The sequence below is a fragment of the Scyliorhinus canicula genome, chromosome 1 (assembly GCF_902713615.1).
Source record: "Scyliorhinus canicula chromosome 1, sScyCan1.1, whole genome shotgun sequence".
In the NCBI taxonomy this organism is placed as follows: domain Eukaryota; kingdom Metazoa; phylum Chordata; class Chondrichthyes; order Carcharhiniformes; family Scyliorhinidae; genus Scyliorhinus; species Scyliorhinus canicula.
The window spans coordinates 153,707,963-153,735,154 of record NC_052146.1 but is presented as its reverse complement, the minus strand read 5'-3'; the positions used below and the strand labels follow the sequence as shown (position 1 = coordinate 153,735,154).

General features: G+C 47.1%; 1 protein-coding gene across 3 annotated transcripts in view; it reads left to right on the top strand.

Annotated features, from left to right (window-relative positions):
- The window catches only part of LOC119968642 (ephrin type-A receptor 7-like), a 768,833-nt gene that overhangs the window by 118,350 nt on the left and 623,291 nt on the right, over positions 1-27,192 (top strand). For all 3 annotated transcript variants that reach the window (XM_038801273.1, XM_038801267.1, XM_038801278.1), the window contains exon 2: positions 18,860-18,924. In XM_038801273.1, coding sequence (XP_038657201.1) covers positions 18,860-18,924 — 65 coding nt within the window. The remainder of the gene's footprint in view (positions 1-18,859; positions 18,925-27,192) is intronic.

Sequence of the window (27,192 nt, the reverse complement as noted above, 5' to 3'; positions counted from 1 at the left end):
TTCAAGGGTTCAGTCACCACAGCTTTCTGGAATCTTTGGAAGAATTCCAAAGATTCACCACTCTTTGAGTCAAGAAATTCTTCCTTAAATCGTCTTAAATGAGCACCCCCTTATTCTGCGACTCTGGTCCGACACGTTCCTATGAGTGGAAACATCCTCCCAACATTTCTAACTCCTTAAGAATTTTGAACAGCATTCTCCAATCCCCCAGCCGTGTGTTTGTCAGAGGTGTGCCATTCTCTTGTGGCGGGATTCTCTCTTCACACCACTTGTCAATGGGATTTCTCATTGAAGCCACCTCACGCTGCCGGGAAACCAAACAGCGGGGTTGCGCTGCAGGCAGGAAGAGAGAATCCAAACAGTCAGAGAATTCCGCCCCTTACATGTTTCAGTCATATCACCTCTCATTCTTGTTTCAATCATATAATCTCTCATTCAAGCTGCCCCAAAGATCTAGCACTCTGTACCCAAGATCTGCACCGTTGATTTCCCCTTTCCCTCATGTTGACTGTTTCCTTCCTCTTTTCTTTCCAACCCCCTTCACTCACTCCTATGCAAATACAGCACTGTTCTCAAGTCTGTCTTTCAACCTTGCCCTCGTACTGGCCTCAGTTTCTCCTCATCACCACCAGTGTCACATCAGTTTATCATTTTTGAGAAACATAGAAACATAGAAAATAGAAGCAGGAGGAGGCCATTCGACCCATTGAGCCTGCTCCACCATTTATTATGATCATGGCTGATCATCACGTTCACTACCCTGATCCCGCCTTTCCCCCCATATCCCTTGATCCTTTTAGCCCCAAGAGCTATATTGAATTCCTTCTTGAAATTGTGATGTGGAAATGCTTCTTGAAATTACTACTACTACTTCTTGAAATTACACAATGTTTTGACCTCCACTACTTTCTGCGTCAGCGACTTCCACAGATTCACCACTCTCTGGGTGAAGCAATTTCTCCTCACCTCAGTCCTAAAAGGTTTACCTTTTGTCCTCAAACTATGAACCCTAGTTCTGGACTCCCCCAACATCAGGAACATTCTTTCTGAATCTACCCTGTCTAATCCTGTTAGAATTTTGTAAATTTCTATGAGATCCTGCGAACTCTTCTAAACTCGAATAAGTATAATCCTAACCAATTTAGTCTTTCCCCATATGACATTCCCGACCTCCCAGGAATCAGCCTGGTAAACCTTTGCTACATTCCCTCCATAGCAAAAACATCCTTCCTCCGATAAGGACATTAAAATTGCGTACAATACTCACCAAAGCCCTATACAATTGCACCCAATACTCACCAAAGCTCTATACAATTGCACCCAATACTCACCCATGGCCGATACATTTGCAGTAAAATTTCCCTGTTCCTATACTCCAACCCTCTTGCTATTAAGGCCAACATACCATTTGCCTTCTTTACTGCCTGCTATACCAGAACGCTTACTTTCAGCAACTGATGCACAAGGACACCAAGGTCGCGCCGTGTATCCACCTCTCTCAATTTACACCCATTCAAATAATAATCTGTCTTCCTATTTTTGCTTTATCCCCATTATACTGCATCTGCTAATGTGTGGCTCTGAGACAGGTGTGGGAGAAATGGGTTTTAATTCATGGAGGGAGCTGTACCATTGAGATGGTCTTCACCTGAACCATGCTGGGACCTGTATCCTGGGGGGTTGTATAACTACGGCTCTAGAGAAGAATTTAAATAATTAGTGAGGAGGGAGAAGGTGGATGTGAGGGAAGATTCAAAAAATTAAATAGAAGGGACAAGTTAATAGTGTTGGGTGATGATATGGGTAATGGTAACCAAAGCATAACACAAAGGGATAGAGTGTGCAAACATAAAAGTGCACCAGTAAATATGGTTGGATTAGGAAAAATGCTTTAAACTAACAGAGGAGGAGGAGGGTTCAGGTGAAGGGAGATATAAATATCGGAAGGTAAAGGTTGAGGCAAGTGTATCGTAGGTGTACATTCAGTCTGAGATTGACAGGAAGGGATAGAGAGTTTAATGGTAATGGTGTATCAAAATGTAAGGTCCATGCAGGGAACAGTAGTAAAAAAATATATAATATAAAATTTATATAATTATATATATATATATATATATATATATATAATCGGTGTCACTTTATCTGAATGTGTGGGGCATTGACAATAAAATAGCTGAACTAGAGGCACAAATAGGGGTGAATGATTCAGATCTGATCACCATTCCATCATTACAAAATGGTTGCAAAGTGACCAAGGTCGGAAAATAAATATACAAGGATACAAAATATTTGGAAAAGACAGACAGAATAGAAAAGGAGGCATGAAGTAACGGGTGACATAAGAACATTAGTTAGAAAGGACCTTGGCTCTGAGAGTTAGAACATGAAATCAGTATGGATGGGAATTTGGAATAGCAAAGATCAGAAAATACTGGTGGGAGCAGTTTATAGGCCCCCTTGCAATAGTTATACCACTGGGCAGAGCATTAAACAAGCAATCATTGGAGCTTGTAACAAAGGCAATGTAACAGTTGTGCAGGATTTTAACCTTCATCTCGATTGGACCAATCATATTGGCAAAGTTAGACTGGAAGATGGGTTTGTAGAATATTTTCATGACATTCCCTGGAGAAATCTGTTGTGGAGCCAACAAGGGATAAAGTTGTTTTAGCTCTAGTATTGTGCAACGAGGCAAGGTTAATTAGTAATATCATAGCAAAAATTCCACTGGGAAATAGTAAACATAATACAATTGAATTCAACACTAAGTTTGAAAATTACACACTCTAATCATGAATGAAAATCTTAAAATTAAACATTGTCAGTTATATAGGTATGAGTGGGGTCATGGCTAAGTTTGATTGGGTAAAGAGACTAAAAGGTGGTAAATAAACATTCAGAAATGTTTGAAATAATTCAAAAAGGTTTATAAAAATACATTCCATTGCAAAAACTGAGAAAAGTCCATTTGTGGCTTACTAAAGAGATAAAGTGTTAGTTTAAGAAAAGAGGCTTTAATGTTGCAAAAACAGTAGTGAGTCTGATGACGGGAAGTGTTATAGAAACCAGCAGAGGGCCTCCAAAAAATTGATGAAAACGAAAAAAAATAGAAAATGAGTAAACTAGCCAGGAGTATAAAAATAGATTGTATGATCTTTTAGAAAAAGGGAATAGAGTAGCTAAAGTAAACATTGGTCCCTTGGAAGCAGAGACAGGATAAATTATCATGGAGAAATGAAGAAATGGTAGGGATCTCTGTGACTGTCTTCACAGTAGAAAACACAAATTACTTGGCAGAAAAAGAGGGAGATCTGGAGGCTAATAAGAGTGAGGAAAATTGAGATAATTGATACCCCTGGAGAAAAAATACTGGAGAAACACCGGGGACTAAAATCTGACAAATGCCCAGGACCTGATGGGAGGTTACATCTCTAAAAGAGAGCCACAGAGATGGTAGTTGCGCTGGCTATGAAATCCCCAAATTCCAGAGATTCTCAAATGGTCAAAGGAGATGGGAAGTTTGCAATTGAAGCACCGCTAATCAGGAAAGTGGGGGAGAGAAAAGATGGAACTGCAGACCAGTTAGGCTAAAGTCAGTCATTGGGAGAGTATTGCAACCTATCATTAATTAAGTCTTATCAATGCACTTAGGAAAACATAGTATGTTTACAAGTCCACTGAGTCTTATGTAAGGGAAACCCTGTTTGTCAAATTTATTGGAGCTTTTGGAGGAAGGAACCAGTTGGGTAAACAAAGGGGAACTAGTAAATGTAATATACTAGGATTTCCAAAAGACATTCAATAAAGTGCTGCACAAAAAGATTTATATGCCCAATAACGGCTCATGGAGCTAGGGCTAATATATGAGCATGAATAGAGGATATGTTAATGGACAGCAAGTTGACAGTAGGGATAGATGGGCTATTTATAAGTTAGCAAATTGTCACTAATAAAGTGCCACAAGGATCAATGCTGGGAGCTTAATCACTTACAATCTATAATGGCTTTGAGTGGATGGTACAAAGTTATGTGGGAATGTAAGCTGGGAGGTCAGAGATATGAGCAGGTGAAGTGAGTGGACAACAAGGTGGCAAATGGAATATAATATGGCTAAGTGCGAGGTTACTCACTTTCATCATACGAATTGAAAAGCAGAACATTTTTAAAAGGCATGACACTTGTGTGCATTGATGTTCAGAGAGACTTGTGTGTGCTTGTACAAGGACACTAAAGGTGAGCATGCAAGTATAGCACATAGCTAGGAAAGCAAATGATAAATTGACCTTTATTGCATGGAGGCTGAATTACAAGAATAAGGAAGTCTTGCTACAGTTGTATAGGGCTTTGGTGAGACAGCACCTGGAATACTCAGTGCAATTTTGGTCTTCATATTTAATAAAGGTATACTTACATTAGAGGTGGCACAGTGAAGGCTCTCTAGATTAATCTCTGAGATGAGAAGCTTGTCCCATGATGAAAAGCCAAATAAATTGTGTTTATAATCTCTGGTGTTTGGAAGATTGCGTGATGATCTCATTGGAATAATCAAGATAATGAAGGGGGGGGGGCAGCACGGTGGCGCAGTGGGTTAGCCCTGCTGCCTCACGGCGCCGAGGTCTCAGGTTCAATCCCGGCTCTGGGTCACTGTCCGTGTGGCGTTTGCACATTCTCCCCATGTTTGCGTGGGTTTCGCCAACACAACCCAAAGATGTACAAGCTAGGTGGATTGGCCACGCTAAATTGCCCCTTAATTGGAAAAAATGAATTCGGTACTCTAAATTTAAAAAAAAGATAATGAGGGGGATTGACAGGGCAGATACTGAGAGACATTTTCACCTAGCTGGAGAATCTAGAACATAGGGACACAGTTTCAGAATAAGGGGCTGATCATTCAGGACTAAGATTAAACTTTCTACACTCAAAGAGTTGTAATACTTTAAAATTCTCTACTCCAGAGGGTTGTGGATGCTCCATCGTTGTATGCATTTAAGGCTTTTGGGTCTCTTAGGGGAACAAGACATATGGGGCATGGGTGGGTAAGTGGAGTTGAAACCCAATATCAGCCATGATCACATTGAATGGTAGAGCATGTTCAGCAGGCTACATGGTTGTCTTCTTCTTATAATCCTCATGAGAATCCAATCACTGATCTCCCAATGGGGTTAATTGAATACGAGCTCCCCAAGAAGGGTGCGGAGACCCAACACCTGGGGCTTATCAAACCAGAGGATAAAAGCAGGTCCAATTCAGGGCCTGATCACACCTATCCTTCCAGAAGGGTCTGCACTGGGAGTAAGATGCTATGTACAAGTTAACCTGTATATATGTAAATACATCCACATGCGTTTATGACAGTTTCCTTAGGACTGATGAGACTTCTGCTCCTATTTCTTATGTTCTTAAGTAAACCAGCTGGTTCTGTCTTCCCTACGTGATCCGGCCTACATGCGACTTCAGCCTGACATGTTGAGAGTAAAACCAGGCAGAGTACAAAAGGTATAAAAGTCTAGGTTGAAATGATCCACGTCCCACCACAATGAGTTCTTAATATTACCTTGCCAGTGTCCCCTACATCCCAAGAACAAATTAAAAGCTATACTAGGATGACCAGAGCTGAGTTATATTTAAGGAATTTCCATTTCAAATTGGAGAAAGTCAATCTTGACTGATGCTTTGACATTTTGCTTCTTACAAAGAACAGGCGGCTTGGAGGTTTTGGTCTTGAAGAGCAAGCTGAAGCTCTGTTTCAAGACTACAAAATCTGTCCCTGATTCAAGAATCAGCAATGATTAATTGACTTGGGTATCTTACCATAAGTTTGTTTGGAATGTGAAACTTGCTACCAACTGGAGTAACTGAGTCAAATTAAAGCAAAGCATTTAAGGAAAAGCTGGGTAAGTACATGAGGGAGAATGAGAAGGTTTTGCTGAGAGTGTTAAATGAAGGAATTAGGGAGGAGGCACAAAGGAGGCTTGTGCGAAGTGTACACACTGACATTGACCAGTTGGGCTGAACAGCTTATTTCTCTTCTTGTAAGTTCTATGTAACCCTATGAATTGTAATCATTCTCCTCTTTGACGAGAATCCCACTGTCGGTATTCACTAGGATAATAATGCTGAGGCACAGTAGAACTCGGAGAAACAGACTTATGTGCCACCCTTCCTTATAAATCTCCCATAATAGGTTTGGTTCCTTTGGTGAGGATTAATGCTGTCTGCAGTGTTGTAAATGACCGCTTTGCACTTGAGTCAAACACTTTTGTGCAAAATGCACTTTGACTTGAGAAAAATGTCAAATCATTCCTATTCTGAGGATCTGTCTTGCTGACATCCGTTACACACCCATTGAACAGCTATTCTCTGTTGATGGACCAAGGGAACACATTTATCGCTCTATAGGTGGCCTGTTATTTGTCTATTATTGGATGCTGAGTGATAGATTTGTTGCACTCCTGTTAATTAATTATTTTTTGTCAAGTCTTTTACCTGGTAAAGCTCTGACCTGTCATTGTAAATGTGTACTGCTATAATTTACAGAAGAAACAAGAGGTGGAGATGAGATAAAGGGTGGAGATGGTCGTCTGAGGGCCAATGCAAAAGTGACAGGCTTGCAATTGAACTAATTCATTGGTTTCAGAAGTGAGGCGAGTGTGGGGGGGAAAAGAAAACTGTCACATTTAATAATCGCTTATTGTCACAAGTAGCTTCAATGAAGTTACTGTGAAATGCCCCTAGTCGGCACATTTCGCCGCCAGTTCGGGGAGACCGGTACTGGAATTGAACCTGCGCTGCTGGCCTTCTTCTGCATTGCAAGCCAGCTCTTTAGCCCACTGTGCTAAACCAGCCCCTTTCAGATGAGTTGGAAAGTTTCACTTGTCTAGAAACAAGCGGCCTAGCATTATAGATGTTTTGTCTATGTATGGGTGGCTAATTATTTAGTACATCTGAACAGTTGGGAAGGGCATTGCCGTGACACATGGGAACTGAGAAGCAGGCCATTTAGCCCCTCGAGCCTGTTTCGGCATTCATTGAGATCACGGCTGACCTGCAAAATAACTTAATTTACGCCTATATCCCCTGTCCCTTTATATGATTGGCCAGCACCCATCGATCTCAGTTTCAAAATTAATGATTGATCAAGCAGCAATTGCCATTTGTGGAGGAGAGCTTCAAATGTCTCTTTGTGGCTGGAAGTATTTCATAATTTAATTCCTGAAAGGTCTACTTCCAATTATTAGACAGTGCCCTCTAATCTTGACTTCCCAACACGCAGAAGTAGTTTTCCTCCATCTACCTTGTCTGTTCCCCTAAATATATTGAAAACTTGGATTAGAGACCCAGGGCGCAATCTGATGGAAAAGTTTCTGAGTGACATTTGTGGCGGTCTTTTGCTAGGAGTTTCACCCTGGCTCAGTCAGGGAGTTCCCCACCGCTATATAACCACACTTAGTCACTTTCCTGGACCCTGGGGAGTTTCTCCCCGTTTAAGCCCACAATTAGAATTATTTTCATCACTGGGGAGCTGAACTCACTGGCCAGACCGGCTCTGCAAAGATCGGGCCACCATTTTGAAATGGAGCCACAATCTTTAAGTGGGCTTGTGGGTTCCCCACACATGAGTAATATCACCACTCACACACATGGGCATTCCCCACACCCCCACCCGAGAGATGACACCCTGCTATGTGCCTGCTGAGGGGCTGCCCTTTTCAAGCCTTTCCACATACCCTTTCAGCCCCCCCCACCCTTCCAGTAGCCCCACCCTTTCCCCCCCAACCTTCCAGAAGCCCTTTCATACCTGCCCTGCACCCCAATACCCTTCATACCCCCTCCACCTTCCTTTCATGGGGAAGGCTCCCCTCAGGCCCTGACCCTTGGCAGTGCCATCCTGACACCTGGGCACCCTGGCACTGCTGCCGTGGCACCCTGGAGGTTTTCCTGCCAGCATTGCAGTGCCAAATCGGGGGCGGTGCCTGTATTCGGATCCTCCGCCTCCTCCAAAACGGCATCATCGGTGAGTACACTGCATGCCGTTGGGACAATCTCAGGACTGTTGGAACCAACAATTCTACGGACACGTGCTTATAGGATTAGAATAGCGGTTTTAATATACTTGCAACAGAGCCAGCCTGTTAGCCGTTGAACTTTCGGTGAACTGGCCGGCTGACCCTGTGGCACTGATCTTTATACAGCAGCTCCCAGGGGGAGGAGTCCTGGGAGGAGCCAGGGAGGAGCCCCGTACAACTCTCAAGCAATCCCAGAGCTACTCCCCCTGGAGGTCAGATAGTGCAACTGCACTGACAATCTCGACACATGTATGTACAGGTTGTAATCCGGTGTGAATCACATTCACCACAAGGACTTCACCTGAAGGCACTCCCTCAATATTCTGCCCCCGATGGGCCGACTTCCCGGCGGCGTGGGACACGTTTGTTCTGAGTTTTCGTCAACCTTGCGTGGTGGCTGGGAACTGTGTCCAGAGCCACCACAGTCCGCGGGGGGGAGGGGGGGGGGAGCCGTTCTGCTGGCCGGGGGCTTTTGGCGGGGTTGGGGGGGGACTGGTGGGGGGTGGTGAAGGGGGTTACAAGGAGCACTATTGGCAGTTCAGGTCTGCGCGCAGCTGCCGCCATGTTGTACGGTGCAACCGCTGCAGATCGTTACCGCGCATATGCGCGGCCACAGACCCGGCAATTCTGTTTCTGTTGGGAACGCTGGGGGTTTTATGTGGCGTGGCTGCTAGCCCTCCACCAGGCGGAGCATCGGTGCGGGTGCAGCGTCAACCTTTTCATCTTAAAACTAGACGCTTCTTCCGGACATAGCCTCAAAATCGGAGAATCCAGCCCCGAGACTCAGAAATGGGAATCCAGCTGCAGTATTCTTGTTTCCCAGTTTTTACTGTGTACAATCCCATTTTAAAGTATACCAGATGAGGAGATGCCGGCGTTGGACTGGGGTGAGCACAGTAAGAAGTCTTACAACACCAGGTTAAAGTCCAGCATGTTTGTTTCAAACACTAGCTTTCAGAGCGCAGCTCCTTCCTCAGTTGAGGAACTCCATTCACCTGAGGAAGGAGCCGTGCTCCGAAAGCTAGTGTTTGAAACAAACATGTTGGACTTTCACCTGGTGTTGTAAGACTTCTTAAAGTATACATGACCAGTGTTCCCAGTTTTAAATGGTGTTCCAGTTTAAAGTGCACGGACCTGTTTGAACCAGTATTCTTACTTCCCTGATTTTAATGGCGTTCAATTTAAAGTATGCAAGACTAGTTCAGGACAGTATTCTTTTTTTCACCAGTTTTTAACAGCGTTCCATTTCTAAGTACACAAGACCAGTTTGGACCAGTATTCTTATTATTCCAATTTTACTGTTTTTTTCCATCACGCTGTAAATATACTTTGCATTTTTATACTTAACAAATATCTAACAACATTCAGCAATCCAGGAATGTAAAACACTCAACTGTCAAAAATCACTCTCATTCTTTGCTTTTCATCGTGTAATTTTATCAGCAAACACACAAATAAGGGAACAGTCACAATCCATGCAAATCTGTATTGCGATCACAACAATGGTGCTTATTACTCGTTCTTTTATTTACTAATCAAGACACATCTGGATTGCCAATTAGTTGCATGAGGCTAGTGTCTACCATATTGGACTCTGCTGGAACCATCTCCCTGTAGAGATGGTCACTCATGCAGTCAGGCTCAGAGATTACCTGTGGGCAGTGAGCTTTCTGGCACTCATGGCCAGGCACACAAGAGTAATGAATGGTTGGAGGAGGTGATTGTGCCCACGTACCGTGGCCCAGCAAGGAATCTACACCTTCAGAAGATTGTGATTTTTAAAAAAATGCACCTTTGAGGAAGATTTGACAGTAAGAGTGAGACTCTAGTTGTAATGGGAACATCTTTAAGCAAGCAGTAAGATTCATGTGGAATTAAATAGACCAGAGCATGAAAACCAAAGCTGTTTGTGAAACGAAAACCTGGACATAAGATGAATTTTGATGCAGCGAGATGATTCAACAAACAATGCAAAGACGAAAATTGAGTTCATTGTGGCCTGACTTTTACAGCATTGTAAATCTTCTGCTCATTGAGAATATGTGTTTTGATTTAATGCCTGAAAACTAGCTGGGTGGCAGGGAAATCAAGTTTGATCTAGATTGAAGAGCTCAGTGAGTATTTCTGAAATCCATTTAAAATTTGATCAGTGTTTTGAAAGTGCAGTGTTCCACTCGGCTGCGCATGGTCCTTTTCAGGCTTGATTAAGGAGATCCAATCTCGGTTTGTGACGTTGGAGCAGATGGCTGATTATGGGTCACAGCAAGAAATCAAGCCAGGAAAATGTGGAAGCACACAACATACATGGATTGTAATGCATCCAGAGGAATTTGTGGAAAAACACATTAGTTACCTGAGTTGCAGCTACCTATGTGGACCAGCGAAGCTTTTTGCGCAAATATGCGTTTGTCATGAGTGGGTCCAAAATATAAAGCTGGATTCTCCAGCGGACTAAGTCCCCACGCCATCGGGATAACTGTGGCCTTCTACGCCAGGAAAACTGGCGTCAAAAGGCCACAGATTCCTAATTTTGCTGGGGGCTAGCAGGGAGCCGTGTAGAGCTCGCAGCTCTACCTGCTGAAACGGCCCCAGCACTTCCGGGTCAGAGGCCGCGCATTCGCATGGCGGCGGGCCTGCAGTGGCTGCGCCATGCTTCATGGCGGTCTCAGCCCGTGGACCTGGACGGGCAAAGCAGTGCCCTGCATTGGCCGCTCGCGCAGCCTGGACCGCCCGCCTACATTGCCCCCAGCCCCGAATGAAGCCCCTCCTGTTCTCCGATCGCCCCCCCCCCCCCCACCCGAATGTGGCGGCCCCGGTCTGAGTCCAAAGCTGCCTCGCGAGTATCCCGGACGGTGGGACCATGAGAGCCCCACGCCGTCGGGAATTCGGCCGGTCAGCGACGGAGCATCATAGGGCAGGCCTGAGGCAATGGCCTGAGGCGGTGCATACTCTGCGTGACGTATTCCACGAGTATGGCGATTTTGGGAGAGGCGGAGAATTTAAAAACCGGCGCTACTCCCGATTTCGGTGCCAAAACGGATTCTCCAGCCTGTCGCCGAATGCGATTTCATCGTCGGGGGGTTAGAGAATCCATCACCCATCAATAATTGCCCTTGAGAAGGTGGTGGTGAACAGCCTTCTTGAGCTGCAGCAGACCCAGAGGTGTAGGCACAGCTACACCACTTATAGAGGTTCAAGAAGGCAGTTCACCACCATCTTATCAAGGCCAATTAGGGACAGGCAATAGATTCTGGACTAGCCACTGATGCCCATATACAAATATGAATTTGAAAAAAGGTCATATTTCAGACCACTCATGTCACATACAAAGAGATCTGAAGCTTTTGTTGTGAAGACATGAATCACCGAGAATTTCATGTCCCAGAGATTGTCAGGACACAGTGAATTACATGGAAACCGACTGAAATGGAAAGTGAGAAAAGTGACAGGAGGTCAACCATCACAGCAACTGTGCCTGATGACCGGAGAATGCCACTTGGCGGGGGGGGGTATTTTGTGATCCTGAGGCTGTGTTGACGCCGTCGGAAACGCCGTCGTGTTTCTCGACGGTGTCAACACGGCCTCAGGATCAGCAATTCTGGCCCCTACAGGGGGCCAGCATGGCACTGGAGTGGTTCACGCCGCTCCAGCTGCTGATCCCGGTGTCAAATGGACGCCGCTGGATCCACGCACGTGCAGTGGCACCGGCGCCAACCTGCGCATGCGCAGTGGCTTCCTTCAACGCGCCGGCCCCGACGCAACATGGCGATGGACTACAGGGGCTGGCGCGGAGGAAAGGAGGCCGCCAGCCAGAGAGGCCGGCCCACCGATCAGTGTGTGCCCCGATCACGGGCCCGCCACATCGGAGGCCTCCCCGCCCCCCCCCGGGTAGGACACCCCAACCCACCCCCCCCCACCCCACCCGCCACAGGCTGCCCCTCTGATCCTTCCACGCCGAGTTCCCGTCGGCTGAGAGCAGGTGTGGACGCTGCCGGCGGGACTTGGCTTTTTTACGACGGCCGGTCGGTCCATCTCAGGCCGTGAATCAGCGGGCTGGCCGCGGAAAGCGGCCCCTGACTGCTCCGCGCCAACCATGCCGGGGCGGTGTGGTGTGGTGCGATTCGCGCCGGTCACGGGGATTCTCCGGCCTGACCCCAGGCTGAGAGAATCCTGCCCAGGACCCTTGGAAGAAATAATTGATTCGAATCAGCTTTACAAGTTAGTTTGTCCAATGTCTTTTACAGTCAACATCTCGATGTTATTACCATCCAACCACACACTCATATGATTGAAATGTTGAAGCTCCTGAGGGGTCTTGACAGGATCCTTCTATAGAATCTCGACTGTGCAGAAGGAGGCCATTCGGCCCATCAAGAATACACCGACCCTCTGAAAGAGTAAACCACCTAGGCCCACTCCCCTGCCCTATCCCTGTACGCCCACCTAAGTTGGACTGTGGGAGGAAACCGGAGCACCCGGAAGGAAACACGCGCAGACACTGGGAGAACGTGCAAACTCCACACAATCAGACAAGGCAGGTATCAAACCCGGGTCCCTGGTGCTGTGAGGCATAAGTTAACCACTTTGCCACCTTGACACCCCAAATGTGGAGAGGATGAATCCTCTTATGAGAATCTAGAACTAGGGATCTCTGTTTAAAAATAAGCAGTCATTTATTTAAGACAAGACAGAGATGAGAAGATTTTTTTTCTCTGAGTCTTTGAATCTCTCTTCCACAAAAGCTGGTAGAAGCAGAGTCCTTGAATTTTTTTAAGGCACACCGATATAGATTCTTAATTAACAAGGAGGCGAAAGGTTAAGAATAATATTCTTTGCTAGTGTCACAAGCAGGCTTCATTAACACTGCAATGACGTTACTGTGAAAATCCCGGAGTCGCCACATTCCGGCATCTGTTCGGGTGCACTGAGGGAGAATTCAGAATGTCCAATTAACCTGGCAAGCACATCTTTTGGGACTTGTGGGCGGAAACCGGAACACTCGGAGGAAACCCGCACGGACACAGGGAGAATGTGCACACTCCACACAGGAGTGACCCAAGCCGGGAATCAAACCCGGGTCCCTGGCAACAGAGCTAACCACTGTGCTACCGTGTCACTTTTGGGAGGAGGTAGAAATGTGAGGTTGAGGTTTCAATATGATCAGCCATGATTTATTGAATGGAGGATTAGGCTGCCTTGGGCTGAGTGGACTACCCTGCTCTAAATTTGTATGTTTGTATGTTTTTCATTCATGTTAGAACTACGTGGAATATGCTTCCATCAAAAAACTGTCCATGGTTTTTTTTCATCAACATCTCGAAAGAGAACTCTTAAGTTTGAGGGTTAAGAATGAATTTCAATGTTACAAGGATAGCTCAAGCCACCTGTGGAATGCAACACATTGGCATCAAAATATTGCCAGAATTAGATAGCAATTTAGAAGAAATCTGATTTTCTTGCACAATTTGGCTCCCGGAGAAATGCGCTGAACAGTGACCTTGGTGGTTGTAATATCTGTGGAAGCAGTCAAGTGGATGACCTGAAACAAGAACAGAGGATGCTGGAAAAACTCAGTAAGTCTGCCAGCATCTGTTAGGAGAGAAATAGAGATAACATTTTGAGTCCTTTGACTCTTCTTCAGAACTAAGGGAGGGAGAATGTGTTCGCTCTATAGAAACTGCAACTGAAAGTAGGAAATTTAAGAACAAAAGACCTGGTATGAGAGGGGGAGGGGGTGTGGTTTGCATTGAGGCAATACATGTATGGGATATTTTTAAAAAGGGAGGGGATTAAGATGGAGGTGAAAGTTAAATATCTAAAGTTGCCAAACTCAGTGTTGCGACCCGTGGCTGCAACTTGCCCAACCAGAAGATGAGATGCTGCTCCCCCAGCTTGTGCCATGCTTCACCGGAGCATTACAGCAGGCCAAGGACAGGCATGTGGGCATGAAAGCAAGGTGCCGCGTTAAAATGGCAGGCAACAGGAAGATAAGGGGCAAGCTGGCGGACTGAGCGAAGGTGTTCCACAAAGCAATCACCGAGTCTGCTTTTAGTCTCTCCGATGTAGAGGACACTGTATTGGGAACAGCAAATACAGTGGAGAAAATTGAAGGAAGTAGATGAGCTGAATTGCTTTTTTTTCCCCAGAATCACGGGAAAATACAGTGCCGAAGAGAGCCTTTGACCTATCGAGTCTGCATGACACATGAAAAATACCTGACTTTCCTACCTCACCCTATTTGCCAGCACTTGCCCCATGGCCTTGAATGTTATGATGTGCCAAGTGCTCATCCAGGTCTTTTTTAAAGGATGTGAGGCAACCCGCCTCTACCACCCTCCCAGGCAATGTATTCCAAACCATCACCACCCTCTTGGTAAAAACAAATTTCCTCAAATACCCCTTAAACCTCCAGCCCCTCATCTGGAACTTGTCCTCTTGTGACTGACCCTTCAACTAAGGGAAATAGCTGCTCCCTGTCCATCTGTTCATACCCCACATAATCTTGTACACCTCGATCAGGTCGCCCTGCAGTCTTATCTGCGCAAGCGAATATAATCCAAACTTTCCCAACCTCTCTTCACAACCTAAATGTTCCATCCCAGGCAACATCCTGGTGAAGCTCCACTGCACCCCCTCTAGTGCACCTTTCCTATAATGCGGCGACCAGAATTGCGCACAACACTTCATCTGTGGCTTCACCAAAGCACACCAACACGACCTCCCTTCTTTTATGATCTATGCCTTGATTGATAAAGGCAAGTGTCCCATTTGCCTTTTACACCACCCTATTAACCTGCCTTCAGAGGTCCATGGACAAACATGCCAAGGTTCCTTTGTTCCTCGGAACTTCCCAGTAACATGCCGTTCATTGAATACTTCCTTGTCAAATTATTCCTTGTATCACCTCACACTTTATAGGGTTAAATTCCATGTACCACTTATCTGCCCATTTGACCATCCCGTCTATATCTTCCTGTTCGTTTCATGTTTGTCGGAGGTGGGGGTCTTTCAGATGAAAGGTTAGACCAAGGTCCCACGTTTCTTCACCGGTGGATGTTAAAAGATCCCATTGCACTGTTTCAAAGAAAAGCAAGGAAATTATCCCAGTGTCCTGGCCAATATTTGTCCCTCAACTAAAGTAATTTAATTAACAAAAAAACTAAGTGATCTGGGTCTTAATCTCATTATTGTTTGTGCGAGCTGACTGTGTGCTTTTCTACATTGCAATAGTGGTTGCATTTCAAAAGTACTTCACAGGCTATAAGGCATTTTGGGATTTCCCGAGATGGTGACAGACACGATATAAATGCCAGTCTTTCATTGCTTAACTGCTAATTCCTTATCCTTTTTACATGCAAATGAATATTCCTTTACAAATGTGGAAAGAAGGATTTATAATACAAGCAAAAAAAATGAAGTAAAAGCATGTGAATTTAAAGATAACATTATCCATCCCACTTTACCTGCACATTGGAAGTAATCTTGACTCCCTGTGTGCTGTGCCACAAGAGAGCGACCAGCAATGTAGTAACCTTATAGGCCACAGACAATGCTTATTCCATAATTTAGTGGAAACATTTCTAAGTATAATTTTGGGTGCGATTGGCGGGGTGTATCTTGACTACCGCTGTGGTGACATGGATCACTGAAAATACACAAGGGGTTAATGTAAACACACTACAACTAAGTAAACACTAGAGGGAGCACCAGAGACATCATGACACACTGAAATTCAACCAATAGGTCAGTAAGATAGGACACGACCAATGGGCAGTCAAGACACCCAGAGGTGACACTACCACAAGGGGGCAACCCATATAAAAGGACAGGGCACACATGGGGCACGATTCTCCCCCCCCCCCCCCCCACACCGGGTGGGAGAATCACGGGAGGGCCGGGCGAATCACACCACGCCGCCCTGGCACCCCCCGCAATTCTCCCACCCCCACCCCAAAATGGCGTGTCGCGTTTTGCGACAGGCCGCTCGGAGAATCAGCGCTCGCTGTTTCTAACGGCGACCAGCGATTCTCCGGCCCGGATGGGCCGAACCCGACCAGTTCACGCTGGCGCCAACCACACCTGGTCGCTGCCGGCGTGAACAGCGTGCGACCGCTGTGTGTGGGGCCTGTGGGGGGCGGAAGGAGGGTCGAGCACCACGGGCGTGCTCAGGAGTTGTCTGGCCCGCGATCGGTGCCCACCGATCGTCGGGCCGGCGTCTCTAACAGACGCACTCTTTTCCCTCCGCCACCCTGCAAGATCAAGCTGCCATTTCTTGCGGGGCAGCGGAGGAGAAGATGGCAACCGCGCATGCGCGGGTTGGCGCTGGCCAACCTGCGCATGCGCGGCTGACGTCACTTAGGCGCCGCCGGCCGTGCCATTCCCGGTGCGCCGCTTTGACGCAAGCGTCAAGGCCTGGCGCACGAAATGCATGCAACGCTGCTCCTGGCCCCCTGGGGGGGGGGGGGGAAGAATAGGGGGCGAGGAGCGGCCTCCGACGCGGGAGTGAAACACTCCGGGTTTCATTCCGGCGTCGGCTGTTTGTCTCCCTTTAGGAGAATTGCGCCCTCGGTCTTTCTCTTTCCACAGGCGAAACTTAAGAGAGAAGGACAGGGGCAGATCAGAAGCATCACACCTACCGCATGGCTTAGAACAGACTGGTTAGTTAGATTGAGTTACTATAGCAGGAGAGTCGAACTCAAGTAGGAGACTTGTTAATTGTTCAATAAATGTGTGAAACCTATCTCCAAATCTGAACCTTCCTTTGTCAGAGCATACATCAAGGAAGTAGCTTATGCTACATGAAGGAGCATAACACAACAACCGCGTTGGCGAGGTCGCAGCTCATATTTTGCAGCACTCAGTAGTATGGGGAGTTCCGGCGAGCAGAGCCCCCCAGTGTACAAATCGAGGCTATGTGTGGCCTCGGTTGCGCGTTCCCTCCTGAGGCCTCTCATACACCGCGACTCGCGTTGTATAGCCATGTGTTTCTCGGTGCTGCGAGCGCCGGGAAACACACAGCTAAACGCGCCCACTATGGGACTTTGTTCCAAATTAGTCGAATCGTGCCCATAAGATATACAGCAAACCAGTGAGTATATAATAGTGAAGGAATGGGTGTTGTTCGGGAAAAGAGGTCACTGTTCATACCATCTGTGGTTTGCAACTTTTCCACAAAACAGGATAAAGAAGAGTTCAGAAAGGTACCTTCTTGCTTTGTGCACCATCATTTTGAATGCTCTCGGCAATGCTGGATTCAATTACCTCACTCACAGCTGGCATCTCCTCCAGAGCACTTGGTCACTTAGCTTGTCTGCCACTGATTATCTGCTTCTCCCTGTCATTGTGAGCCATTTTGCCATGCAAGAGAGTGTGCCTTGAGAGCCTCCTGGCCCCTGTTGGGAATGTGGCATCCCTCCAATTGAAACCCCAATTTATAATGTCTCCAGGGCTGCAATAGAAAGCCTCACATCCATCTCCATGGTACCTTGCTCCATTTACTATGCTTTTTCTTTCAGCCAAATGTTCCAGAGACAGTTAAAGCAACTCCTTTTGGAGGGTACGCCGAGGTCCAGATATGTGCACATGGTGCCAGCCATGCTCACTGCTGTTCTTTGAGTCCATTTTGTCCTGGGCTTTACACTGAAATCATTCCGATGTGGAGGCAGCACAAAGCATGAATGCTGCTTGCCTCAACGAGACTGGGCACGGGGTAAATGCTCATTGTCATCCGTGTGTCCCCCAAAATGGCTGCTTCCAATCTCTGTCCCTCTGCACCCCTCCCTCCGCCCCCAACCGTAACATTTGCACTTTCAGTCTCCTGCACCAGTTTTTTGAATCCTTTTCATATGGCCAGTACGAACAGAAGTTACTGCATTTCTACCATAGCTCACAAGATTTGCTTTATTTCATCCTGCGCCCCTTCAACTCCGTCTGCACCTGCTGGAAAAAAAAACATGTTTCTTTTTCAAGTAACCTTTAAACTTGAGTGGCGATGGTGGAGGTACTGGTATGAGTCACCATGCTGTCTGTTGAGCCACCAGCACACTGCCCTGCCCCATTGCCCCTGGCGCCATTGTTTCGATTAAACTGAAACACTGTGCCATCTGAGCATTGATCTGACCTTGCTGGAATGAATAGATGCTGCTGACAAAAAAAAAATCCTTTGAAGGAATTGTTCCCCAGCATCTCGTAGCAATATGTTGCGCTACAGTGTGGAGCATATTTATTGCTCAGTTGGCAGCACTTAAATAGGCGCCTGTCACAGTAGTATTGTTCCACATCATCACTTATCTTTGGCTGTGATGAATCAGCATGTTCACCCCATCCAAATACAAATTCCGACTTGTATTCCCAATGTCTTTGTCTGGGATTTGCGACCCCTGACTTAGGAAATAGAGCACAGATGCTGTTGCAAGGAACTATTTCCCCAACCCATTCTCCATTATGAAAAAGCCAAAGAACAACGCAGTGACATTAACTGTTTCACATCAAGCAGTGAGTTGGGCATGAGATTTATCCCATCTTGCATTGGCTGAGATGGCACCATTGTGTTGAATTACCAGTTAGCCACCAGAGAATATCGCAGTTTAAAAGAAAACAAAATTGCTCTTAAACGGGGACAAAGGGGTAATTTCACCCCCCTCCTCTCAGCCATTCCGGCTTCCCACTCGGAGCAGCATCTCAGTGATTGGAATAGGTTTGGTGACTTGAATTGACATGAAAAGAAGTAAGTGACCTTTGATGTGCATTTTAACTAATGCTCTTTTGTTTTCATTTTTCTGTTTACACTTCAGTTGTTTTACTGGATTCCAAAGAGTCACAAGCCGAACTGGGATGGACAGCTCACCCATCAGATGGAGTAAGTATGAACCTCTTCCCTTGTGTTTGTCGATCAGATGTGTTGCATCTGGGCAATTCATTGAAAGTCAAAATTTTCATAACCCACTGCCATCGCCAGCAATCTAGGATAAACAAGTGGATTCAAATTGATGATTGGAAATTTTGATCAAGGGGCCTGTGGCTACTTTCTTCGTGTTCTCCTGATGTCAGGTTGGTTCTGGTTAAGAGTATCGTGCCGTACAACTGTTTCCAATCCTGCTCGTCTAACAGTGCAGTGATTTATTCAGCATTGTGTTTTGTGGCTCAAGGCTGGAATTCACCAGCTGTTTGAACTCCCTGCACTGGCTGGTAGCACACCCCTGCCCAATCCCGTTGACAAGCGGCGGGAGTAGAGAAAACCATCGCCAGCGAATCCCGCCCTCAAAACAAACACACTTTTAAACACAAATGCCAAAACTTCGTCAAAGGTATTTCACAGATCACTCGCTGTGCTGAGGACTGATTGGCTCGGTACCCTGAGGAGCGAATGATGTGACACGGTGGCAACCTGTATACATATGCATGTATGTAGTTCCGAAATCATATTGGGGTAATATAACATTATGGTGTGTGTTATATTTTCAATAAAATCTAATTCACAGGAGTTGCTGGTTATGCTTGAATATTTGCCAAGCAGTGATTTATTATGTTGTGTTATGCTGCTTCGGATAACACAGGCTGCTACTTGATGCAGTTTTAACTAAAGGATGCTCCAGACTCTGAAATGAGTTCAACATGTTTTTTGAACTAGTAACACATTTCTCAAATGAGTTTGACTCTCTGCTAATCTAACTGTAGTAACTCAGTCTAACTGTACCAGCTTGCTGTCAGCCACGTGCTGGGGTGTGATGCTGCTGATCAACCCTGTCTAACTCTCTAGATGTCTGTCTGTGGAAAGAGGCAGGGTGTGAGTGCCTCATCCCTTTTATAGTGTTTATGTCATGTCCCCTTGTGGTGATGCCACCTCTGAGTGTCCTGACTGCCCATTGGTCGTGTCCTATTCTGAGTGTTCATTGGTTGCATGTCTGCATATCATGACATCTCCCCCTTTTTTTTCTTTTTTTTTCTTTTTTTTTAGATGTATATACATGTGAATGTGTCTGTCTAATGTGACTGACTGAGGAATACAGAACAGAACAAACAAAGCAAATGCTCATAAGTCCAGTCTCTGAGGCTTGCATCTGATCCTCGTCGACCGCTGGAGAGGTGGTGGAGGGGATGACAGTGTCACGACAGGCGAGTGGGAGGCACGACTGGTGGCCTCGTGGTTCGAGGTGTCGAAGGTGGCAATTTGACATGTGGAAATGGAGGGGAAAGTGGTTGTGGGCAAGCAACTTGTCGCAGTGCCCTTCGATTCCTTCGCACAATGGAGCTATCAGCCATACGTATGAAATAGGATCTGGGTGCAGCCTATCGAACAATGACAGCCGGAGCAGACCACCCACCATCTGGCATCTTGATCTTGACCGTGTCTGCCGGGGATAGCACGTCCAGATCGGTGGTGTATGCATCATAGCCCTGCTTCTGGCTGTCGCGAAGCTGCTGCATCTTCTGCAGCACCGGGAGGTGATCAAGGTTGGGCAGGTATATGGCTGGAAGCGTCGTCTGCAGGTCCCTGTTCATCAGCAGTTGAGCTGGCGACATGCCAGTGGACAAGGGAGTCGCCCGGTATGCAAGTAGTGCAAGGTGTATGTCGGAAGCAGAGTCCGAAACCTTGCGGATGAGCTGCTTAACAATGTGCACCCCTTTTCGACTTTGCCACTGGACTGTGGATAGTGCGGACTGGAGGTGACATGCCTGAAATTGTAGCTCTTGGCAAACATGGACCATTCTCGATTGTGGAAACACGGGCCATTGTCGCTCATGACTGTGTTCGGGATGCCATGTCTTGAGAATGTCTCTTTACACGCTTTGATGACGGTCCGTGAGGTGAGGTCTGGCATCTTCAGCACCTCAAAAGTGATCGATGCTTATGATATAGTCGCGACCATTCGCGTGGAATAGGTCAATGCCAACCTTGGAGTACGGAGTGGTCTCTAGGTCATGTGGTTGGAGCATCTCCTTGCTCTGCACTGGTTGGAACCTCTGACAATTCGCAGTTCAGGACCATGCCCGTGATGTCCTGGTTGATGCCGGGCCAGTAGAAAGCTTGCAGGGCCCTGCATCTGCACTATTCTACACCCAGGTGTCCCTCATGAATTTGCTGCAGCACCAAGCTGTGGAGACGTAGCAGTATGACTATCCTGTCCAGCTTGAGCAGGATACCATCGATCAGAGTCAGGTCGTCCTTGACGCTGTAGAATTGAGGGCATTACCCTTTCTGCCAGCCATTGCTGAGGTTATGGATGACTTCCTGCAACAGGGGGTCTTTGGCCATCTCTTCTCGGATGAGAACGATATTCTCATCTGTTGCCGGTAGAGTGCTTGCGCACAGTTGTACCTGCAAATCAATGTGCTGGATGATCTCCAGTGGTTCACTGGGTGAGTTGACGGAGCGGGAAAATGCATCGGCGACGATGTGCTCCTTGCCAGGTGTGTATACCAAACTGAAATCATACCTCCGGAGTTTGAGCAGAATTCTCTGCAAACGAGGCATCATGTCGTTCAGATCCTTTTGGATGATGTGGACCAGAGGCCTAAGATCCGTCTCAACAGTAAATGTTGGCAAGCCATGGACATAATCATGAAATTTGAGGATGCTGGTGCGAAGACCTGAATACTCCTTCTCAATCTGTGCATCGGTGTCATTGCCCACTGACGCGTATGCTACTGGTACCCAGGATGACGTGTCGTCTCTTTGAAGCAACACCGCCCCAATGCCATCCTGACTCGCATCTGTGGATATCTTGGACTCTCAGTCTGGGTCAAAGAATGCAAGGACGGGTGCAGTGGTGAGCTTAGCTTTCAGTTCCAGCAACTCTGTTCGTTGCTCCGCCTTCCACTCAAAGGCGGTTGATTTTTTAACCAGTTGCGTAGGGCCGTGGTGTGTGGCCAAATTCGGGATGAACTTGCCAAGGAAACTGACCATTCCCAGGAAGCGCAATACTGCCTTCTTGTCCTCAGGGACTTTCATTGCCTCGATGGCTTTAATTTTGTCTGTGTCTGGGCGCACACCGTGTCGCGAAATCTGATCATCCAGGATCCTCGGTGTGGATGTCCCAAAACAGCACTTGGACTTGTTTAGCTTGAGGCCATGATGAACAAAGAACATACAGTGCAGGAGGCCATTCAGCCCATCGAGTCTGCACCGACCCACTTAAGCCCTCACTTCCACGCTATCCCCGTAATCCAATAACCCCTCCTAACCTTTCAGGTCACTAAGGGCAATTTATCATGGCCAATCCACCTAACCTGCACGTCTTTGGACTGTGGGAGGAAACCGGAGCACCCGGAGGAAACCCACGCAGACACGGGGGAACGTGTAGACTCTGTACAGACAGTGACCCAGTGGGGAATCGAACCTGGGACCCTGGCGCTGTGAAGCCACAGTGCTATCCACTTGTGATACCATGCTGCCCATGATCATGTATGCATCGGAATACTTTCTTGAGTCGCGACACATGTTCCTTTGGGGTCGTGGACCAGATTATGATTTCGTCAACATAGACACGAACCCCTTCTATTTCCTCCATCATATATTCCATGATGCGATGGAAAATCTCTGATGCCGAGATGATGCCAAATGGCATTCGGTTGTAGCAGAATCTGCCAAAAGGCGTGTTGAAGGTGCAGAGCCTTCTGCTGGATTCTTCAAGTTGGATTTGCCACAATCCTTGGGATGCGTCCAATTTTGTGAAGAAGCGCGCGTGTGCCATCTCACTCGTGATTTCTTCCTTCTTCGGGATGGGGTAATGTTCCTGCATAATGTTTTTGGTTAGATCCTTGGGGTCAATGCAGATGCGTAGGTCCCCCGAAAGCTTCTTTACGCACACCACCGAGCTGACCCAGTCGGTTGGTTCAGTGACCTTGGCGATGATGCCTTTTTGTTGTAGACTCGTGAGCTCTGCCTTCATGCACTCTCTCAGTGGAGCAGGGACACATTGTGGTGCGTGGCCCATTGGATTGGCATCAGGCCGCAGTAGAATCTTGTACTCGTATGGCAGCATGCCCATCCCGCTAATTCATCTGGGTACTGGGTTAGGATGTCGTCGATGCTGGCCTGAAGATCTGAATGGGACGGCGTTGTGGTGTAGACCCTTTGAATGAGGTTCAGTTGCTCGCCGGCATGCGCACCTAGCAGGGATGCCCTGTCTGGTTTAACAATCTCGAAGCGTAAGCTTGCTTGTGTGTGTCGGCTAGACACCTGCAGATGGCAGGACCCCAGTGCCTTGATTGCGTTTCCATTGTAGTCCAGGAGTTTGCAGGCAGCTGGAGGGATTGTGGGGGGATTCTTGATTATCTTGAAGTCCACCTGCGAAATCAGGTTGGCGGAGGCACCCTTGTCCAGTTTGAACTGAGTGGGGCAGTGGTTGACCTTCAGTACTGCATGCCATTCGTCCTCGGAATCCACGGCCAGGATTGATTGGACTTGCGATGTGTCCGGTGTGGCGTATTCGCACTTTGTAATAATGCCCACTCGGTAGTGTTTTCCAGGTCTGGATCCGTCGCACTGCCTGGATCAGAGTCATGCATTCGGTGTTGCACACTTCTGATGCTCCGCTGTCGAATTGGGAGCGCTGGCTCCTGACTGGTGGTGCAGGTCTGCACAGGGCTGCTTAGTGGTTTGGTTTCCCACAGTTTAAACAGCGATTGCCTCTTGCAGGGCAGTTTTTTAAAAAATGGGCGCTGCCGCAGTTCGCGCAGGTCATGACGCTCAGTGCGTCGTTGCGCATGCGCGGTACAGTTCTCGGACGTCAGCACCTGCGCAGTGCGGTTTTTGGTCGCTTCGTGTTTCTGATCGCATTACGCATGCGTCGGGTCCTGGGAAGAACGCGCAAAATGCGCGCTTTCATCAACGTGGAGGTGCTGCATCCGGGAGATGGCATGAATGCTCTCCACTCCATGGGAGGCTTGTTTTTCACTTTCTGCCGTTTTTTTTACTGTGAATAGTGATTTTTAGAGTCTCATGCACAGTACACTTTCCAATCGCGACTGGCAGGGTCATGTGCTTGATTTTCAACAATTGCTCTCGCAGCGGAGCAGAGTGGACTCCAAAAACTATTTGATCTCTGATCATGGAGTCAGTGATATCACTGAAGTTGCAGGGTTGCGCTAGCAATCTAAGGTTAATTAGATCAGAGTTGAAGGATTCGTCTATACCTTGCATCCTCTGCTTGAAGATGTAGCGCTCGAATATGGCATTTGTGTCCACCTCGCAGTGGCTGTTGAATTTGTCCAGGATGGTTTGGTACTTTGTTTTATCCTGCCCTTCGGAAAAGTGAAAGGAGTTGAAGATCTCTATCGCATGGTCACCCGCAGTGGTGAGTAGAAGAGCTATCTTCTGAGCATCGGTCGCGCCATTGAAGTCGGATGCTTCCACGTATAGTTGAAATTTCTGCTTGAATGATTGCCAGTTGGCACTAAGATGCCGGCGGTCCTGAGCTGGTGAGGAGCCTGAATCTTGTCCATTGTGCCTGTATTCAGTATTCAGCTGGTTGTCACGGATCTTGCTGAGTTGAACTCAATAGATTGAACAGTCACTCTGGGTCTCATGTTGTGTTATGCTGCTTCGGATAACACAGGCTTCTACTTGATGCAGTCTTAACTAAAGAATGCTCCAGACTCGGAAATGAGTTCAACGTATTTATTGAAATATTAACACAGTTCTCAAATGAGTTCGACTCTCTGCTAATCTAACTGTAGTAACTCAGTCTAACTGTACCAGCCTTGCTCTAAGCCACGTGCTGGGGTGTGATGCTGCTGATCAACCCTGTCATCTCTCTAGATGTCTGTCTGTGGAAAGAGGCAGGGTGTGTGTGCCTCATCACTTTTATAGTGTTTATGTCATGCCCCCTTGTGGTGATGCCACTTCTGAGTGCCCTGACTGCCCATTGGTTGCGTCCTATTCTGAGTGCTCATTGGTTGCATGTTTGCATATCATGACATCTTATACCTATTTATTGGTGTCCTAGGTCAGTTTGTGTTGCTGAATCCAAAGCGATAAAAGTGGTAATTCTGTTTGCTGAACACATTGGGCAGAATTTCCCAAAGATTACACAGGGTGCTGGATCCAGTGAAAAAAAGCAGTGTGAAACACGCCGGTTTCACACCTGCCTTTTTGTAGACAGATCAAATGGCGCTCTGTGCGGCGTCAAAGTGCTGGTGAGGATTAATAATAATAATCTTTATTGTCACAAGTAGGCTTACATTAACACTGCAATGAAGTTACTGTGAAAATCCTCTAGTCGCCACATTCCAGCGCCTGTTCGGGTAAACTGAGGGAAAATTCAGAATGTCCAATTCACCTAACAAGCACGTCTTTCTGGAAATATGGGAGGAAACTGGAGTAGCCAGAGGAAACCCACGCAGACACAGGGAGATTGTTCTGACTCCGCACAGACAGTGACTGAAGCCAGGAATCAAACACGGGATCCTGGAGCTGTGAAGTCATAGTGCTAACCACTGTGCTACCATGCCGCCTGGCTGACGTGGAAGGGCCTAAACCTGCCGGCAAAGGTGGGATTCAAACCTCAAAGTGAATTTAAAGGCTCCCCGTACTCTGGGGTCCCCAGCAGACAAGGGGAACACCCCGCAACCCTCCAACATGGAGGGCCAACCTCTCCCACGTCACTCAATGGTCAGGTCCCCCCCCTCAAAACATGCCCGCATCAGGTTGACCTGAGCCCCCTGCCCCACCCATTCACAGTGGTAACGGGGCACACCCCCATTTTAAGTCACCAGCCCCCCTCCCCCAGCCACTACTTCCACCATTACGCAGCACAACCCATCTCCCTCCAGTTTCACCCCCCACACACATAATGGGAAGCCCCCATCCAAAGGGGTTTCCGAGAGGGTCACCCCTGGCCCACCCCTTACCATGCTCCCAGCACTGCCATCTCATAGTGCCAAATGTGCAGTACTGCCCAGCACTGCCTGACCATGTCCTTCGCCACCCGGAGGCTATACTCACCTCCGCTCCCTGGCGTGACAGGAAACCAGTAGTGATTCCCGCCAGCATTACATAATAATAATAATAATAATAATCTTTCATTGTCACAAGTACTTTGAAAAGTCCCTAGTCGTCACATTCCGGCGCCTGTTCGAGTTAGCTGGTACGGGAATTGAACCCACGCTGCTGGCCTTGTTCTGCATCCCAAACCAGCTGTCTAGCCCACTGAGCTAAACCAGCTCACATCATGCCAGCAGGGGGAGAACAATATGGCAAACCCGGAAGATAAGGTGCTGTGCTGGTTAGGCGTATTTAAATGTATTTAAATGATAAGTGCGACAATGCAATAGTTATAGGGGATTCAACTGTAAGGGGAATAGACAGGCGTTTCTGTGGCCCCGCAAACGAGACTCCAGGATGGTATGCTGCCTCCCTGGTGCTAGGGTCAAGGATGTCTCAGAGTGGGTATAGGACATTCTGATGGGGGAGAGTGAACAGCCAGTGGTCGTGGTGCACATCGGTAAAAACTAATAAGTAACAAAAAGGGATGAGGTCCGAAAATCGGACCTCGAAGGTAATGATCTCAGGATTGCTACCGGTGCCACGTGTTAGTCAGAGTAAAAATGACAGGATATATAGGATGAATACGTGGCTAAAGGGATGGTGTCAGGGGGATGGTGTCAGGGGCATTGGGACCGGTTCTGGGGGTGGTGGGACCTGCACAAACTGGACGGGTTACACCTGGGCAGGACTAGAACTGAAGTCCTAGGGGGCTATTTGCCAGAGCGGTTGGGGAGTGTTTAAACTAATGTGGCAGGGGGATGGGAACCAATGCAGGAAGTCGGAAGGTAGTAAAACAGGGACAGAAACAAAAGGCAGTAAGGGGGAAAGTGTAAGGCAGAGACGCCATAGTCAAAAATCAAAAAGGGCGACAGTACAAGGTACAGTGACTGAGGGGAGCTCAGTGAATAGGCCCAGTAATACTAAAAGGAATAAAACGGGAAGTAAAAACATAAATGGAAAGCGACGTAGCAGGTTGTTACATGAAGATATGGATTCAACGACAGGGAAAATTAGGAGAAAAGTTAAGAGGAAAAATAACTTAGAAGAGGTTACTGATCAAGGTGTTAAGATTCAAAACAGAGGTATAAAAGCCAACATACGTGTACTTTATCTGAATGCTCGTAGTATTCAGAATAA